This window comes from Colossoma macropomum, unplaced genomic scaffold, assembly GCF_904425465.1.
Source record: "Colossoma macropomum unplaced genomic scaffold, Colossoma_macropomum, whole genome shotgun sequence".
Lineage (NCBI taxonomy): Eukaryota > Metazoa > Chordata > Actinopteri > Characiformes > Serrasalmidae > Colossoma > Colossoma macropomum.
Window position 1 is genome coordinate 6,758,063 of NW_023494789.1, and position 17,647 is coordinate 6,775,709.

The 17,647-nt window shown below is 40.0% G+C and overlaps 1 protein-coding gene across 3 annotated transcripts in view; it reads left to right on the forward strand.

Annotated features, from left to right (window-relative positions):
- Positions 1 to 17,647, forward strand: part of gulp1b (GULP PTB domain containing engulfment adaptor 1b) — a 70,570-nt gene that overhangs the window by 27,439 nt on the left and 25,484 nt on the right. For all 3 annotated transcript variants that reach the window (XM_036569912.1, XM_036569915.1, XM_036569913.1), the window contains one exon: positions 11,195 to 11,254. In XM_036569912.1, coding sequence (XP_036425805.1) covers positions 11,227 to 11,254 — 28 coding nt within the window. In that variant the 5' untranslated portion in view covers positions 11,195 to 11,226. The remainder of the gene's footprint in view (positions 1 to 11,194; positions 11,255 to 17,647) is intronic.

Sequence of the window (17,647 nt, forward strand, 5' to 3'; positions counted from 1 at the left end):
GGAAAAGTTCAGCTCCTCACTGCTGGGCTTTAGTTACATTTAGGGCATCATCTGCTTTCAAAGAGGGGGGATAATTATTTATTATCGCCCACCCCTGATTCTTTGGTAATATGAAGCTGAAGTCAGATATTCACCAGCTTCTTGTTCGAATTTTCCCGTTCCACCTAAAATGGTGCAGCAGTTACATCCTGGCGCTTCAGGCGTCAGAACTGCCGGACTATTTAAGGTGGAACAGGAAAGTTAGCTAGCTAGCTACCGAGACATTAGCATACTATTAGCGATTTTTATACTTGTTATGAAGAAAACGACCATAAAACATTGAAATGACATTAAACGATAATACAGTGGTTATTGTAATTTTCAACAGAGAAAATTCTCACATTTGTGGGATTCTTTGGTCGCTCGCGCAGCCATCTTTCTGGTTTTTCTTTTTTTCTCATAACACTCCGTTTAGAGTCTCTGAAAAACCTCAGTTTGGAAGCCCATGTAGCCCTAACACTTTGCCCTACCCCTCTATCTCAACAAGAATTGGGACACCCTAACCCTAGACGTGAACGCACAAAACAGGGCTAAGGACTAATAGGTAGGGGCAAGGGGTGAAATGGGATTGGGCCTTAGTCTGTTTTCCTGCTTTGAATAGTATAGTTACTCCAGTTTTTAAGTTTTTCTGCCTCTGCTTTCTGTCTGCGCTCTGATCAATGGGGTCGTTACAAAGATATTTCAAAAAGAAATATAGCCCCAAAATAAAGGCTGTTACATTAACCTGCCTCAGCACTTCTATGTTACTTATGTGTCACTTTACTAAACACTCCCTCCATGTATGCAGTACAGCAGGATGTCTGAACTGCAGCCTGTGCATCTACTGGATTAAAACATCTGCATATTCAACACTCTGTTATTCTGCATGCTTGGTTGTGTTGTAATTGGTTTTCTTAACTGTCCATATAATGAGATTACATGCATCATGAAGCACATCATCATCTTACCTCTGCTGCCTGTATCTGCAGTGCAGAAGAAGAATTTATATTGCTTTAATAGTTGGAAAGAAGCAGGGATGAAATTAAATGGTCTGCTACCAGTTTATATACCTGTTTATAGATGGCCAGCTGCTGCATATACCTGCTCATATAGGCCTGCTAGGCCTTTCACCTGTTGCATCCAGCAGGACCAGATGAGAGAGCGCTCAGTGTTAACCCTGAGTTGTGGTTATCATCACCATTAGAAGTCATAGTTACTAATGACGATTAAGGGTGGGAATCTCTAGGCACCTCACGATTCGATTCGATTACGATTCAGAGGCTGCGATGCGATTATGAAACGCTTATCGATCTTTTCTTTTTTCTCTCTGTGTGAGGACTTAGTACTTAGCAAAGTATTTGTAATGATCCATAATGAATTTACTTCCAATATCTTGAATCTTAAGACTGTCATTCACTGCTCTTGTGTGGAGCACATGAGACGCAGGCTGCCACTCATCTGTGATAAAATGTGCACGGTGAAGTAAGACCCTGTGGCAATAGATGTCCCCGCAGCACGTTACAGCTATTCTACCCGTTTTCTTTAGTGATTTTATAACTTCGGTTTTGGTCTCGTTGTAGAGAGTGGGGGGTCGCTGTGTCAGTGAAACATCTTCGAGACGGGATGTGTGCAACATAGCGCCAAAGCCCTGGTTCTCAACGATTGGCATGCAGACTGCAGGTCACATAGCAACACAGTCTCGCCTAGCTAGTAGCTAACGAAAAGGAAATGAGAGAGATTTAAGACAAACATTTGGCGACGAATTGACTTATTCGCATTTATAAGCAGCGCAGTTGGTTTCCTGGAACGTTAAATCTGCAATGAGAGACTGTCAAACACTAAAAAGTTGCGAAGGTGAAGTCAGCTTCTCTTTTGAATTGTCCTGTTCCACCTTAAATGATACAGCATTTACAGTCGGCGCCTCAGTCAGAATTTAAGGTGGAATGGGAAAATTCTAACAAGAAGCTGCCGAATAAGAAGTGACTTTAGCCTCGTAAAACAGTCAAATGTTGAGAGACATTTTATAAGAAACTATTCAACTTTTAAGGAAAAGTTTTCTAGCGGAGATGGGAGGAAAGCGGCTATAGCTAAAGCTTAAAGTAGAGCAAAGTAAATCTGTTTTTTTGTTTATATTGTTTAGCCTATACTAGGACATTATCACACACTGAGACATACTGGACATGAAACGTTGTGGCTCCCAAGGTGTTTTTATTTTTGTTGAAAGGACAAAATGGCTCTTCTTATCATTTGTGTTGTGACTCCTGATCTAACCTGGCTTTAATGCAGAGGGAGTCGGTCGGATTTCTCACTCATCCAGTTGTGTTTTTGTTGTGTGCCGTCACAGACTGTCCGGGCGCTGCACTTCCACACTTCCAAGTTCCGCCTTTTGCGTTCCTTCAACATTCCGTTATAAATTAAATATTTAGAAAATCGTTTTTGACGTTTGTGAATCGGTTCAGAATCGTTCACGTCTGCAACGCGACGCATCTAAGAATCGAATTTTCCACGCACCCCTACTGACGAAAACAGAAGAATGTTCTAGTTTTATATGGTTGGTTCCATTTAAAACCTTTTTGAAAACAGTTCTATATAGCACCCAACAGGTGCTATATATCTTTTATTGTTGTGGCGTAAAACTTGTAACATTAGAAGAACCGTCTGTAGCACATTCATGGACATTTCCCATCAATCTGAAGAGCCTTTCATGAAAGAAGCCTTTAATCATGCAAAGGGTTCTTTGAGTGTTCATGGTTCTATATAGAACCATTTTCTTTACTAAAGAACCCTTGAAGCACCGTCTTTTTTAAGAGTGTGTGTAAAAAAAACGTTGGGGTTAAACCTCTTGATATGAAATGTAAATCGCTTGTGCGTCTCAATCTAATCACGTTTTACAAATCAACAATTTTGATTGCCGAATTTAACGTATTTGAAAAAAATATGAAACATAAAATGTAGCCTGTGGCATAATTTATATTTGATGTGAATTTAATATGAAAGGAGTCTAAAATAAATAAAATAATGAAAATAATGAAAAAAAAATCATTTAAAATGCCATATTTAATTTTGTTCCATTTTAAATGTATCTTATTTTATATTATGTCTTTGGACTGTGGGAGGAAACCCACACAGACAGGGGAACAACATGCAAACACCACACAGAAAGGACTCTGGGCGCCCAGCCAGGGAATCGAACCTAGGTCCTTCTTTCTCTGAGGCAGCGCTACCCACTATATACTAAATATAAATATAGAAATATACCAAATGACAGTAACAACTCTAGACCTCTAAGGGTTAATGGGCAGCACATGGCACAGCTGGGACTTGAGCCTGCAACCCTCTGGTAGAGCACAGCATCTGCATCAGTGAGAACGAATGGGAATCTGGAAGGCTTTTGTAAAATGGCTCAGAATGCAGAGCTCCTCAGTGTCAGAAGGGTATTGCCTGAATGATTTGATTAAGCTCTGTTGTTTACCGACAGCAGAGCATGTGAGGTTGTGCATTGATTGTGTGCGGCCGTCTGCAGGAGTGTGTGAGCGCTGGGCATAATAAGTCATGAACGACAGACCTACCTCCTCCAGAAAGCTCTCTCCGTGGCCTTTTGTTTGACTTATTTCAGCCCTGGTCCACCAGGACCCTGCAGCTGTCAGTTTTTTAATAAGCTATCCGTCAAGATTTCATGCATAACTCATGGCTGTTTTGTGTGGCACAGGGCTGCTGCAGGTGGACCATTTTTGAGGGACACTTCACAGGCCATTGCTTGTCATGTGCTCCAGAACACTGAAGCTACAGTGAAAGGTGATGTTGGACATTCATTGGCCACTGGGACAGAATTGAAATGGTTCTGTTTTGCCATATTCATGAATGTGATGCTGCTTCTAGCAAGTAGGGCTGTCAGATGGGATCAGAAATAAAATTTTGATTGAATACATTCTGCTTTTTTAAAGTGGCCCTATGTAAGTTACACTGTGTAACACAATGTGTAAGGTTGGTTGTGTTTCGGACCCCCTCCCCCAGCGGATGAATCTGATGATTGCAAGTGCATTGAAAGAATATTTAAAGAGAGCTCATCTCTTCCGTGAGTGTAAGTGAATTATCTACTTTTATTATCATGTCTTTATCAACATAATGTTAATTTTTCAGTTGAAACCTAAACATCAGGCCAGACCTTCTTTGTTAGCCTGTGTGTGTGACCTTAATATGTATGATAAGGTCTAAAGCGACTGTGAAATCCAACCCGACACGTCTGATTATGAGCTTCCCGTGCCACATTCAGAGCGCTGGCTTGTCAGAAAAATCTGCCCTCTGAATAATTTCAGTCTTACACAAGAACACATTCGCATTATTCAGTATGTAAAGCAAAGATTTTGCTTCATTCAGAATGATTGAGCTGCTAAAACCTGGCAGATGTTTGCGAATATCTCCATAGTATGTACAGCGTATTATATTTATTTATAGTTTTGCTTTTGTTTATGGTCAGCAGTGACATGTCCTTCCTTCTGCTTAGTGGTCATTGTTTGTGATGTTAGAAACTAACTGGCCTGGAACACAGCAGAAGAGGCAGCCTTAAACGTTTTAATAATTTTTTTCTTGTAATTCAGTGAATATTTGAACGTTATGTTTGATTTTGACTGCCCTACTAGCAGGAATGTTCACCGGACTTCTGTGAAATGTATTAAATTGGAAATGTGGACATTTCTTCCTTTTCCAAGAATTATTTCATCATCCATGGAAAAAACACAAGAGCAGAATATGTGCTGCATTAAAAGGCCAGAACAGCAGAGGCCAATATGAGTGTTCTATTAAGAGGTCTAGAGATTTGGAGTGCCTCATTCATCATTGGCCAGGACACCTTGACCCAAGGCAGGTACCATGTGTGTGTGGGCGTGTGTGCGTTCGGCCACACTTCGATCTTCATGAAGCACCACACAGACGTCCATTACCATTTAAAATTCCTGCCGCCAAGCACAATTTGATCTGTTTCCTGTAATAAAGGATGATTTAAGCGAGATTGGTTTCTGCACTCACCGCTTCCTCCACAGCCCCTCATTTTCCACCTCAACTTTAAATGACTTTGTCAAGAGTGTTCTCTGATTTTATTCTTTTTTTTCAGGCTGCTGAGGTGTCTTCTGCAGTCATAACGTAATTAAATGTCCATTACATTCCATTCCACACTTTTCCTCGCAACTCTCAGCTCTATTTAAATGTATAAAACCATCGCATGGCCGGCGGCTCTCATTGATAACGGTATCTCAGGTCTCTGTTGAAAGGTTCTCGGTAATTCCTTTTGCCAAGACACTTAAGTGAAAGTACATTTTAATGGACTGAAATGGAGTGAGGGTGCTGGGGTCTTGTCAATAACTGTTATTCTCCAGCGCTGAAGACATTGATTTCCTCTGAATAATTTAGACTTCTGATATCTCTTTTGTTGGCCTGTCACTTTGGCTAAACATGTCACCCTTTAGTGCTTTTTAATTCCTCTTGCCTGCTCCAGCAGGGCTCTTAATGTTGACGAGGGTCGATTGTTCCTTTGGTTCAATTTGCTTTACACACTGCAGAGGCTTTAGTTTCAAAACTTCTTTGTTTAGCAATTTTTGGTAGTTTCCATAAGTTTGTATTACTTTTTATTATCTTGCCAGAAGAGAAATCCAGGATATAAGCACAAAATAAATATAAGCACAGACATAAATGAGTTTGAATTGAAAACCTAAGTAACATTTAGAAGTCTAGAGTTATTATATTTTGTTCCGTATTAGATTTGATACGCATGATGTCAGAAACCACTTTTCATTTATTTAATTTCAAGTCAAAGCATCTATTAAGTTGTTCATTTTTCAGAAGATATTTCTGAGGAGACACCAAAACTGTCCCCATCAGATATACAGCAAATAAGACTTTCATCTCTGAGAGAGAGGAGAAAATCAAGCTGCTTCAGATCTGAAAACATCCACAGGTGTTTCTGTCCATCCTTCCACTGTGAGAAGACAACTCAGCGCTATGGGTCTGAAAGGATGTGTAGCTGTCAAGAAGCTCTTACTGAGAAAAGGAAATAGACAAAAAAGAAAATGTGCAAATTCCCAGAAGTTCCCAAAGTTTTTCTATTTGTTTCAATGTCAAAAAATAAAAAGACATGGGAAAAACATAAAGAATGTTTTTCTTTACTCAAAACAAGATTGTACACAGGACAAACCCTTTTCATAAAGCCAAATCACAATATTAGATCATATAGACTCTGCACCTTCATTTTGTACTTGTTTCAGTGAGTTACAAGTGAGAGGTGATTTTTAAAAGAGAGTCTTTCAGAGGGCTGCACATCTTCAGGGAAAAGTTAAACCTTCAGTCTTTGGCACAGTTAACAGCTGAAATACAGACAAAAAAGAGCTGAGACTTCAGAGTCATGAATAATGGGAGTGGACCACTTCACCAATCAGCATGTCAAAGTACAAACCAAAGCCAGACAAAATTAAGGTTGACACCTGGCTCAGCCTGTCCGTTTAAAATAGCTCCTTTGGCTGTGCTGAAAGCCACTATCAGCCAATATCTCTTTTGTAAGAGAAGAGATAACTGAGAGGCAACTGCCAGAGGCAATAACACAAGGGACACTGGGTCCATCACCTCTGGTACCACCAAAAAATTACTGCTACTAGACGAGAGGCTTGTTGCTATAGAACATACAGTGCATATAAAAATTTACACAGCTTTATTCAAATTGTAGATTTTTGTGATGTATAGTAAGTAACCAAGATAAATCATATCAGACATTTTTCCATCTTTATTGGCACCTTGTATCAAAATGTCGAAGCATCTCGCATATATAACAAAAATAAGCTTTTCTCAAATAAGTCTTTGTAAACCTTCCACACTTAGACTTTGCAGTTTTATCTCACTCTTTCTTGCAAAATTCCTTCAAACTGCCAGGTGATGCTACCACCACCATGCTTCATAGTTGGTATGGGGTTCTGTAGTTGATAAGCTGTTTTTGTTGATGCGCTGAACATATCTTTTAGAATTCAGGTCAAAAACTTTGTCTCATGAGATGGTTTCAGGTAATTGAGCGGATTTTTTGCAAACTTTAGATGACCTTGGATGATCTTTTTTTTTATGTGAAATGGCTTCTGTCACTTTAGCCCATAGTGACTTGTACCTACCAGAAATTCCTGTAGCTTCTTTAATGTTGCCGTAGGCCTCTTGGTAGCCTCCCTGCTAAGAGGGTTGTCTTGACCCTGTGGTGACACATTTTCTCCACCTAATGACAACAGTCTTCGCAGTTCTCCATATTGCATTCCATGCCTTTGGTATTCTATTATTTCCCTTTCTTCATCTTTACCTTTTAACAGCAAGATTGCATAGAAGTTTTGACCATGGTGATCGCAGAACGATGTAGTCATGGAAATTTCAAGCAATTCCTGCAGGAATGTTTTTTTTTATTTAAGGTTAATCAGCATCGTTTTCATTGATAGACTGTGCATTATATTTATTTTTGGATATGATTTTCACTCATTCACTATTAACATTGATAAAGCCCCTTTGTAAACAGCTGTGATTTCCCGGTCATGGTTTCAGTTAAAATCCAGTGTGCCCTGCAGCGTACAGTATGCTTATGTGCACAATGCATATACAGTATCCTTACAGACATCTGTGAGAAAGACTATACACTGTACAGATAGAGTGCATGCATTGAGAACATAAATACACAAAAGACTATAGAGCATACACAGTTGATATAAAATCTGCCACATGTTCAGTGTACACGTGCAAGTTCAGTGTCGTAAAAAAGAGTGGAACAGTCTGACACCAAAAACAGAAGTGCAAAGCAGACAGTGCCAACAGAGTGAGTAAACATATACAGTGGAGTAACAGCAGGTTGTTTGTAAGATATTAATGAGGCATAGGTGGCTCAGTCACGACGAGGGTGAGAGCTAGGCTCATCAACGTCAGGACGGATGTTGATGCCAGCTTGTTAATAATAAATACCATTTGCAGGGGTCTGGAGTAACAGGGTAACATTGTTTATAATAGCATGAGCTTTGTTGTCTGCAGCAGTCTTTGTAATGCAATTCAGTCTGTGCTTGTTAGCAACCCACTGTTCTCTGTTGAGCCCCTCGGTTTCAGTGAGAGTTTGCAGCCGTACAATACTGTTAACATCTGTGTGCTTTCTGAGCTCTGACATGCCTGGTTATGACACATCAGATAATTACGAGGTTATTGTGAGATGAATCAGGTATATAAAAGCAAAGGGAAAAAGCGGGGTTCCCCAGGGGTGGGTACTAAGAACATTTTCAGTCTTGCTTGGTAGAAGATCGCTATTCCAACAACACTTTAGACATCTGTGTCTGTATAAGCAGGCTTTATCTGTGATATATAATATGTAGCAAGATCAAAACTTAGTTCTCCATGCAATGAATCACGCCAGTAAAAAGTGTTATTTTTAGCACAATGTTTGACCACTAGAATGTCTTTCAAACCCTACAAATCAGTTGGGTTTTAACTTTGGATGTTGTGTTGACGTTTGTATCTATGACTATGCCTTGCCATGACTTTTGAGTCTCTAAACTTTTGAAAGGGCATCTCACTGCTTGCCCTTTTGCTTTCGTGGTACCGCCACAACGAGTTAGAATGTACATGCCATTATAAGCTGTAGGTGACTTATGCTAAGTCTAGTGTAATAAATCCTAACTCGCTGACCTTATTAAGATTAAGCTGATCCGTTCTTGCATGCTGTACCTCCAGGCCTGAAATGTCCCCTGTGTTCATTATACCTCTTATGAAGTCTCTGCAATAGAGTTCCAGCTAAGAGAGTAAGCATTAGAGGTATGCAAATTAAAGGTACTGTTAATGTTGTTTTTATTGGTTTGCATTATTTACCATGGGACCTGTGTAAATGAAGTACATTATTTATAACGTTCTCATTGGTTTGCAGCATTGCAGCATTCCCCCAAAGCCATGTTCGAGAATGAAATAAACCCCATCCAGAAAACCTGCTCAATAATAAAATAATAAAAATAGTTCAGAAAAAAAAAATCTTTTTTTAAACAGGAGCTGTCACTTCACTCCTCTTCCTCTCAATCATGGCTTCTTAGCCTCCCTGCTGCCTCTCTGGCTGACAGACTGTAGTGGTGCTGTAAGATGAAATGTTTTAAGGCATGCACCAGCGGCCCGGAGAGCGCGCCTTTCTTTTCCTCTGCGCTTCAGTCAGAAGCCGATGGCTTTGACTTTATTGAGCTGTGACAAGAAGAAGAGCCGTCTTCCCCATGCTGTGTCGCAGACACGTGGCCCAGCTGGCTGCGCTTTTAACCAACGCAGCTCGCTGCCTGCTGCTGTCACCCTCTTTACCACAGCCCATCCTGAAAAAACACGGCATGCCACCGGCAGAACTCTCCAGAAGCTTAGCGTCAAATGCATGTCGTTCGTGGAAAGCGCTCCAGGCAGGCGGCATCGGAGCGGATTGTTTACTGCTTTGCCGACTTTGCAGCGCGCAGCCTGACTGAATAGCTGAAAGCAGCCTTAAAAACAAAGAGGCATTGTGTTAAAGTGGCAGGGAGCCAGGACTGAGCTGCGTGTTTGGTGTGTTAGTGGGACGGCACTTGTAAGTGGCCTACTGTTTGAGATAATCGCAGGAATGGAAGATTGTGAGGTCGCGTGGCTCTGCTTCACTCTCTTTAACAGTGACATCTCATTGTTGGTTTCTAAACAAAGCTTTGATCTGACTCCGCATTGTTGGTCGCCCAACATGCTCAAGACACTTAGACTGTCCTCGACGAAGGCCGACACCAAATCGCATTAGTGAGGCTTGTCCATAGCAGACGGGGCAGTTGGCTCAGGGCGTGTTGTGCCGGACCCACTAATGCCATTATTGGAGCAGAGTTTTACACCTGTGACTCATAGCTATAAAAAAGTTAAGTCCCATGGTAAACTTAAACCTTCAGCCTACATTAGAGCACTAGCATGAGGCAAAATCAAGCAAACAAATAGTCGTTTTTTTATTCATTCAAGATCAGGGCCCATAACAATGACCAAATCGTTTAGACTCAGTCTTGTCTTAGTAAGGTGGACCTGCAAATTGTCCTCCAGATCAGCCGAGTGTTGGGCTTTTGTCTTTACTGAATACATTCAAACATAAACAGTCCTTTGTTTACATGTTTAAATCACCAGTTGAAGATCTAATTGGTTCTTTCTATGACAGCTTAACTGGATATTATTTGTTTCAATGTTTACCAATAGAAAAAATGATGCGATTTATTATTATTTCAACCTCAGTTTCTTTGGCCTTTGATGATTTTCTGTGAAGAACATAAAATACCACATTTTCAGTGTCTTCACTCTGTTCACCCCCCACACATTTATATTACACATGTGGTGTTGGGTGAACCCGCGGGGAATAAAAGTGTGGAGGTGCTGTGTCCTTCACTCTGTTCTCCTCCTACATGGCCTGTATGTGTTTATATATGTGCGTGTGTGTGAGGGTGGACAACATGGACAGGCTGCTGACTGGCTACAGCTGCTAAAGGAGAACCCTACGCTGACCACTTGTGATATTTTAAACATCTGGTATTTTTACATAAATTGTTATGGCTGTATTGACCAGACCACTGAGTAACAAAAGCACCAACGGTTGATGAATGAGGCCCTTTGTTATTATTACTGTCATTATATTTAATAATGATTGATGTACGTTGCTTGGTTTATATTCAGTTGACTTTAGGTGGTGATTCTGAAGAAGCTTTAGAGAAGAAAGGACACAGAATAACCTCACAATCATTCACTTCCAGAACTTACAGGGCAAAGTAGGGCTAAGACTGTAATATAATAAAGATTTGTAATATTTTATTATTTAATGTTATATTTTACAAAATATATCATGAAATATAATATTATTTACTAATATGTATGCATCATGTATAATGAGTGTTAATAAATGTGTAATTCATTAACACAGTTCATTTTTTCTCCTTTTCCTTAATGTTTTGTAAAAGAATCTTGTCTACAGGACTGCTTATCTATAGAGCTCCTTCACAGACACTTCATACCCCGTCTTTGGTAGCTCTGTGAATTTTTCATGTTCAGCGCACTTTCATAAAACACGATTCAGTCCAGGAACTACACATTGATGCCATCACAACTCATATAATCAAATCTTTAACCGTCTTTCCCTCTGCCTGTTTTTCTCTGTGTTTCTCAGGTGGATCCCCCTCAGATCAGTCCCTCTTCACGATGAACAGAGCCTTCAGCAGGAGGAAGGGTATGAGAACAGACAGCGCTGCTCCGTCAGCTGCCAATGGTTCACCCTTTGATTGATCACTCCAAACTGTCCTGAATCCCTCCCTTTTACTGGCCTAGCAATGTCCAGTGACAGGTGCTGCTGTCCACCTTGTTGATTTTGCATTTCCTCTGACAGAGTTGCGGAATTGCTGTTAAATTGAGAGAAGAAACTGAACTCTTCGAACACAGTGCAGACTAAATATCCTGCAGACAGAAAATTGGTGTTTTGAGAAAAAGATCAGGTACATTTGTCTCAGACTGGAGACTTTTCTTAAGCCAAAAGACTTCCTGTGGAGAATCCACTCTGAGAGTAATTTAGTCCAAGATTAGACTTATTTTTGACCACGTCATGGACTGCTAAGCAATAAATAACACGAAAAACGACGCTGAAATGAATCAGAAACTACTTTATTCACCAATTTGCCACAACATGAAGATGTACAGGCATATATTATCATTTTTCTAGGGCTGAAACAGTTGTTTAACATTATTGATAATGTTGAAAATAAAAAAATGATCGAGTTTACATTTTAAAACTGATGTCTAAACTAGAGCGAGTAACCACTTAACCTGAAGTGGGCAGCAGTTTACTTATAGTGCCGTATCTCTGTGAGTAAAGTCTGGAAATATGTTCCTAAAATGAAGGAAGGAGTCACACACAGAATATCACTGCTGTCGGAACAAAACTGCATATCTACATTTTTATCATTTTGTACCTTTTTTACAGAATTTGCAAACGCCGGCTGTTGCATGATGAAGTTTTTTTGGACAAAAATCTGGTTCCATGGGCTTCCATTCAAAGTTAAAGTTTTTCCTTCTTCTCTAAAGTTACCATTTTGGAAATACAGCATTTTGTTCCGACAGCGATATGCTAGCCTGACTCAGCTTTCCATGGAACCACAACTTTATAATTCATATCAGTTTCTGTTATTTAGAGTATTTAGTAGCTACTTCAAAAATGACTGAACTCTCAGCAGCTTGTTCTGTAACAGCGTTACATACATTAGCTGGCTAACTGTGTACAACTGCCCAATTAGTTTAAAATACAACTTATTTTATAAACAGTTTTCATGTGAAAAAACTGCCATCCGCTTATCCTGGAAACCTGTTTACACAGAGTACATCTAATGAACTAGCATGTTCAAATGAGTGGCGCAACCATCTAAGCGTTTTCATCAGGAGGTCGCGAGTTCGATCCCTGGTGATGCTACAGACATCCATGGCTAGGAGTCCGAGGGAGCACGGTTGGCCTAGCTTTCCCTGGGTGGGTAGGAGGGTTCCCCAGTCTCCCCCCATCAATCAATGCAATGTTTGCGGTTGGTGTTCTCCTGTCCAATGACATCATGTTAGTGGCAGTGGCTCATTTTACATGTCTCAGAGAAAGCTTGTGTTTGCCTTCGCCCTCCTAGCGCTAGTGGTATCATGTGATTGAGTGAATCCTAACTAATGGGTAGAATTGGATACGTCAAAATTGGGGAGAAAATTGGGAAAAACCAACAAAAAAAAGGTCCAACCAGTTAAATGACGCTGGAGTCTGAAGAGCTATAACATTTATTATTATGTCACTTATTTTTAGCTATTGCTTTACTTACTGTAGCTCAAAATGATGGGAAGGCTGAAACAAAGCACCACGTTTATTTGGTGAAAAGTGCATCAGTTTGTCAGAACACTGCCATTTTGTTGTTACAGCTCTTCACAGTCTACATTTAAGCCATTTAATCGATTACTAATTGAGTGCTTGCAGCGAAAAAAAAGAATATGTGACATTTTTTGTAAAAATCATATAAGCATGGTTTGGCATTGTTTGATGACCTCTATTTAAAATAAAGGGGTCACTAAAGCATAAATAAAGCGTAGTTTGGCTTGTTAAGGTGGGAGGCTATACAAAAAACAAAAATAACTGATAATCCACGAAAAAGGGTGGAATGGTTAATATGTGGTTTTTCGTTGGTGGAGCTCAGACTATCAGAATATGTGTTTTCCTGCCTTAGTTGGTACAAAGAACAAAAATAAAGATACAAGTCAAGTAACATAGAACACACAGACATAAAGGACAATGTACAAAGCGTAAACACAGAAAGATGTTGGTAGGTGTGTGGTCAGTGATATTGTTGTAGAATAAAATACGTAATTAAAACAAATGAAATAACTCAGGTGAGAGTTATTATCGGATTTTACTGTAAACGTCCCGCACCCTCGGACCAATGAAATAAATGCGACAGTGTTGGTGTCTGGAATCTGAGTTGCCCCAGTTCCTGTTGGTGATGAACCTGCTTCCTGCAGAAAGCCTGTCTCGCAGGCTGATGTTTTATTAATGGCGGTGACAGGACGGCCTCCGGACCTGCCTGTTTGGTCACAGCCCACATTTGGTGGAGTTTATCTCCACTCGCAGCCTCTCCTGTAGGTGGGTTTGAATATTTCATGGATCCTGTTGGGATTTGCTGGTTGGCAGAAAGCTTTGTTAAGTCCACGCGGGTGCTCTCTCTCTCTCTCTCTCACTCACACACACTCTCTATCTCTCTCTCTCTCTCTCTCACTCACACACACTCTCTCTCTCTCACACACTTTCGCTCTCTCTCTTGATCTCTCTCTCGCTCTCTCTCACTCACACACACTCTCTATCTCTCTCTCTCTCTCTCTTGCTCTCCCTCTCTCTCTCACACACTTTCGCTCTCTCTCTTGATCTCTCTCTCTCTCCCTCACACACACTCTCTCTCTCTCTCGTTCTCCCTCTCTCTCTCTCTCTCACACTTTCGCTCTCTCTCTCTCTCTCTCTCTCTCTCTCTCTCTCTCTCACACTCTCTCTCTCTCGCTCTCCCTCTCTCTCTCTGTCTCTCTCTCTCGCTCTCCCTCTCTCTCTCGCTCTCCCTCTCTCTCTCTCTCACACACTTTCGCTCTCTCTCTTGATCTCTCTCTCTCTCTTTCTCTCTCTCTCTCTCTCTCTTGCTCTCTCTCTCTCTCTCTCTCTCTCTCTCTCCCACAGTCTCTGTATTAGGAAGGAGATAATGGTGCCCTGACGAGGTAGCTGTTCCTTCAGAACAGGTTGTTTACTTTATTGACCTCCATTGAGTTGCTTTGGATCGATAGTGAAACTTTACTTTCAGAATACTTAGTTTACTGGGTTTTTTGAGTCAGTACTAAATAATGACAGCTGTTTAAATTGATGTGATTCATCAGTGAAAGAATGCTATATTGACATCCAGGCAGTGATATACAGTACAACCCTAACCGGATAGTTAAAGTTTATTTAATTTAATCACTACAGAGGAAATGCAGAACTGTATGAGAGTCAAAGACCTGTCAAAGACCACAGTTCAGTTGTTTAATTTCCCATCAAAACGGACATCAAGTGTTTGTTTTTCAGCATCAGGACCAAAAAGCAGGAAAAAATTAATTTCACAGAAAATGTCACTCTTTGCCTTCATTACAGCTTCCATTCTTTTCAGGAAACTTGCTTTAAGTTTCTCAAAGAAACCTGCAGGGATATTTATTCACTCCAAAGTTCAGTCTTAGAAGTTGGTTGCATTTTCTGCGTCTCACAGTGCAAGTAATTCTGTGATATTGAGGTCTGGATTCTGGGGTGGTCAGTTCACAGTTCTGTTCTTACCTAAGAACAAATCTCAAATAAGAAAACATCAGTGAAGGTCAGAGTTTTTGTAAATTACACCATCTTTTCAAAATGTCTGAATAATTCAGTCCTTGAGATAAAAACATTCTTTCATTCTGTGACATGGTTTATTGAAAAGAAACGTACAGACTCAGATTTCTTGACAGTGGTGGTGGTAGGAACCAGGGGTCACCATGTCTACAAGACAAATATAGCCGCTATAGACTATAGACAATATAGACTATTTTGCATTAGAACACCCTACATGCCCCCCTCTACCGTGGATGGATTAAAATACATTATAAGCCAAAATTTTATCCCAAAACTATCATAAATCAATGTGTCAGACATCAGGCAGCATATATCTAATCATTTAAGGTAATAACTGTCTGTGAGGGAGCTTTTAGAGGTGGATGTCTGGATCACCACCACTGTGAACAATTCTAACACAGCAAGTTTCTCTAGAACGGAGCATCTCACATCTGTTTACACCTCAACCCTTTAATTCTGTGCAATATTTTGAAAAATCAGTGGAGTTCCCTTCTTTGCTTTTGCAGCCTCTTTGTTTTATTTGTTTGTTTTTTGGTCAATTTTTTCTCAGTAAGAGCTTCTTGACAGCCACACATCCTTTCAGACCCATAGCATTGAGTCGTCTTCTCACAGTGGAAGGATGGACAGAAACACCTGTGGATGTTTTCAGATCTGAAGCAGCTTGATTTTCTCCTCTCTCTCAGAGATGAAAGCTTTAAGTGCTGTTTATCTGATGGGACAGGTGTCTACCAGGTCTTGCAGCGTTGTTAGTTCCCATTTTATCTTTCAATCCTTTTTTAACACTTTTGCAAACTATTTTTCACTTAGTTTCCACTTCTTTGTACAATTAGGTTATCTTATATCTAATCTCCTCAGAGATATCTCCAGAAAAAATGAATAACCTAAGTATTTAATAGCTGGAAATTGAATAAATGAAGAGTGGTCTCTGACTTCTGTACAGTGCTGTAGATGGAAGGATCCCATCTTCTATTTAATGAGCAATGATTTCCACAACTTCTTCCACATCTTCTTGTAAACTGCACTTGAGGAACATTTAAGTTTTATAAATATCCAGAATGGCATTATTAACCACAGACACAAATTCCTCTCTTATTGGATTATTGGACCTTATGGCATGAAACACATCAGCTGTCTGTCTGTTTAAAATGTGTCTTTAATGCTGATGTAGATTAAAACTGCTCATGTGAAAAACTAGACACTGGAACCGCTGAATCTAGAGCTTTATATGAAAATCAGATGTGAAATCTTTCCTAATGAGCTCTGTTCTAAAAAACAATTGTCCAAAACCTCCCACGTTGGTTTCACTAGGCCTGTTTTAGAGATCGTGCAGCACTGGTTCAAAGTAAGAGAGACAGCACTTTCAGGATGAAATAGTTTAGGAAGTTAATGATGATTTCAAAACATCCATTTTTAACTTCTCCTACCTGCAACACACCAAATGACCCGGTCTGCAGTAAGCGTTTTGTGCTGTGATCAGGTATGATTAGTGTGCTCTCTGGACAGCTAATGAGACTGGACATAACGGCCTGACCTTTTACTCTCAGGCCCTTTAAAAGAGAGGAGGGAGAGGCACCCAGTAGTGCTGTAACCTTTTTCATGGCACCACAGAGGCTAATGCTAAAAATGGACACTTCTCCCCCTGCGTATCGTAAATGCTTTTGGAACTCAAAGACCTTGTGCTACCTGAAATGAACTCGTTTTGGTTTTGTACTGGTGTAGCTTGTAATGTGCTGTAGTGACAGTAGCCTCACAGTTTTTTGTATCAGGCATGCTTTAACCCCTTCCACCAGAGGGGGTGGGGGTGATGGGGGGGGGTTATTGATTCTACATAGAAATATCATCAGTCATCTCTTGTTGTTTCCATAAAAAATCATATTTGATGTGAAATGTTCTGTTGTAGAGAAACTTACCGAGTCAGATTTGTTTACAGTGGTGGTGATAGGAACCAGACTTCTGAAGAGTTTAATGTCTGTAAAAGCTCCCTCACATAAAGATATTGCATGAAATGGTTATGATGTCTACATAATCACTGCCTGTCTTAGACATTGTTTTGCAATATTTCTAAAAAGGTTTTGGTGTAAAATAGAAATATTTTTAAATGTGTTCATGGTGGAGAGGTATATGCAGGGAATTCTAAGATAAAAGTTTCCAAAAAAGGCTTATTTTTCAACATTACATATAAAACTCATACGACGTGTAGGTTTACTGTTGGTTTTGAATCATAAATAAAATCTGAGTGGGATTGTTTTTCCACAGTTAATTTCACATCAAACCTTGAATGACCTTGTTTACATCCTAACCACTGAATTCTGCAGACGTTTTTACACTTTAATAAGCTGATAATTAGAGTTCTAATGCTTGTTCAGAAGCTGCAACAAGTATTATTGCTTTTTTTCTTTTGATTGATTTTAGTGTTAATTTAACTGACAAACCCTTTGCTTCAAAGAGTGGCAGGAGCGTGTGATTGAACAAATTAATCAAAACGTCTACATAATTAAATGGTTAAGATGTTAACAAAGTCATTCAGAGTGGTTTGATTTGAAATGTGCTGTTCTAGAGAAACTTACTGAGTCAGAATAGTTCACAGTGGTGGTGACAGGACCAGACGTCCGAAGTGTTTAATGCCTCTAAAAGCTATTTCACAGAAAGTTACGTCTAGTGGTTAGAAATATGGCTGACGGCTGAGACATAATTTTACTATACTTTTAAAACAAG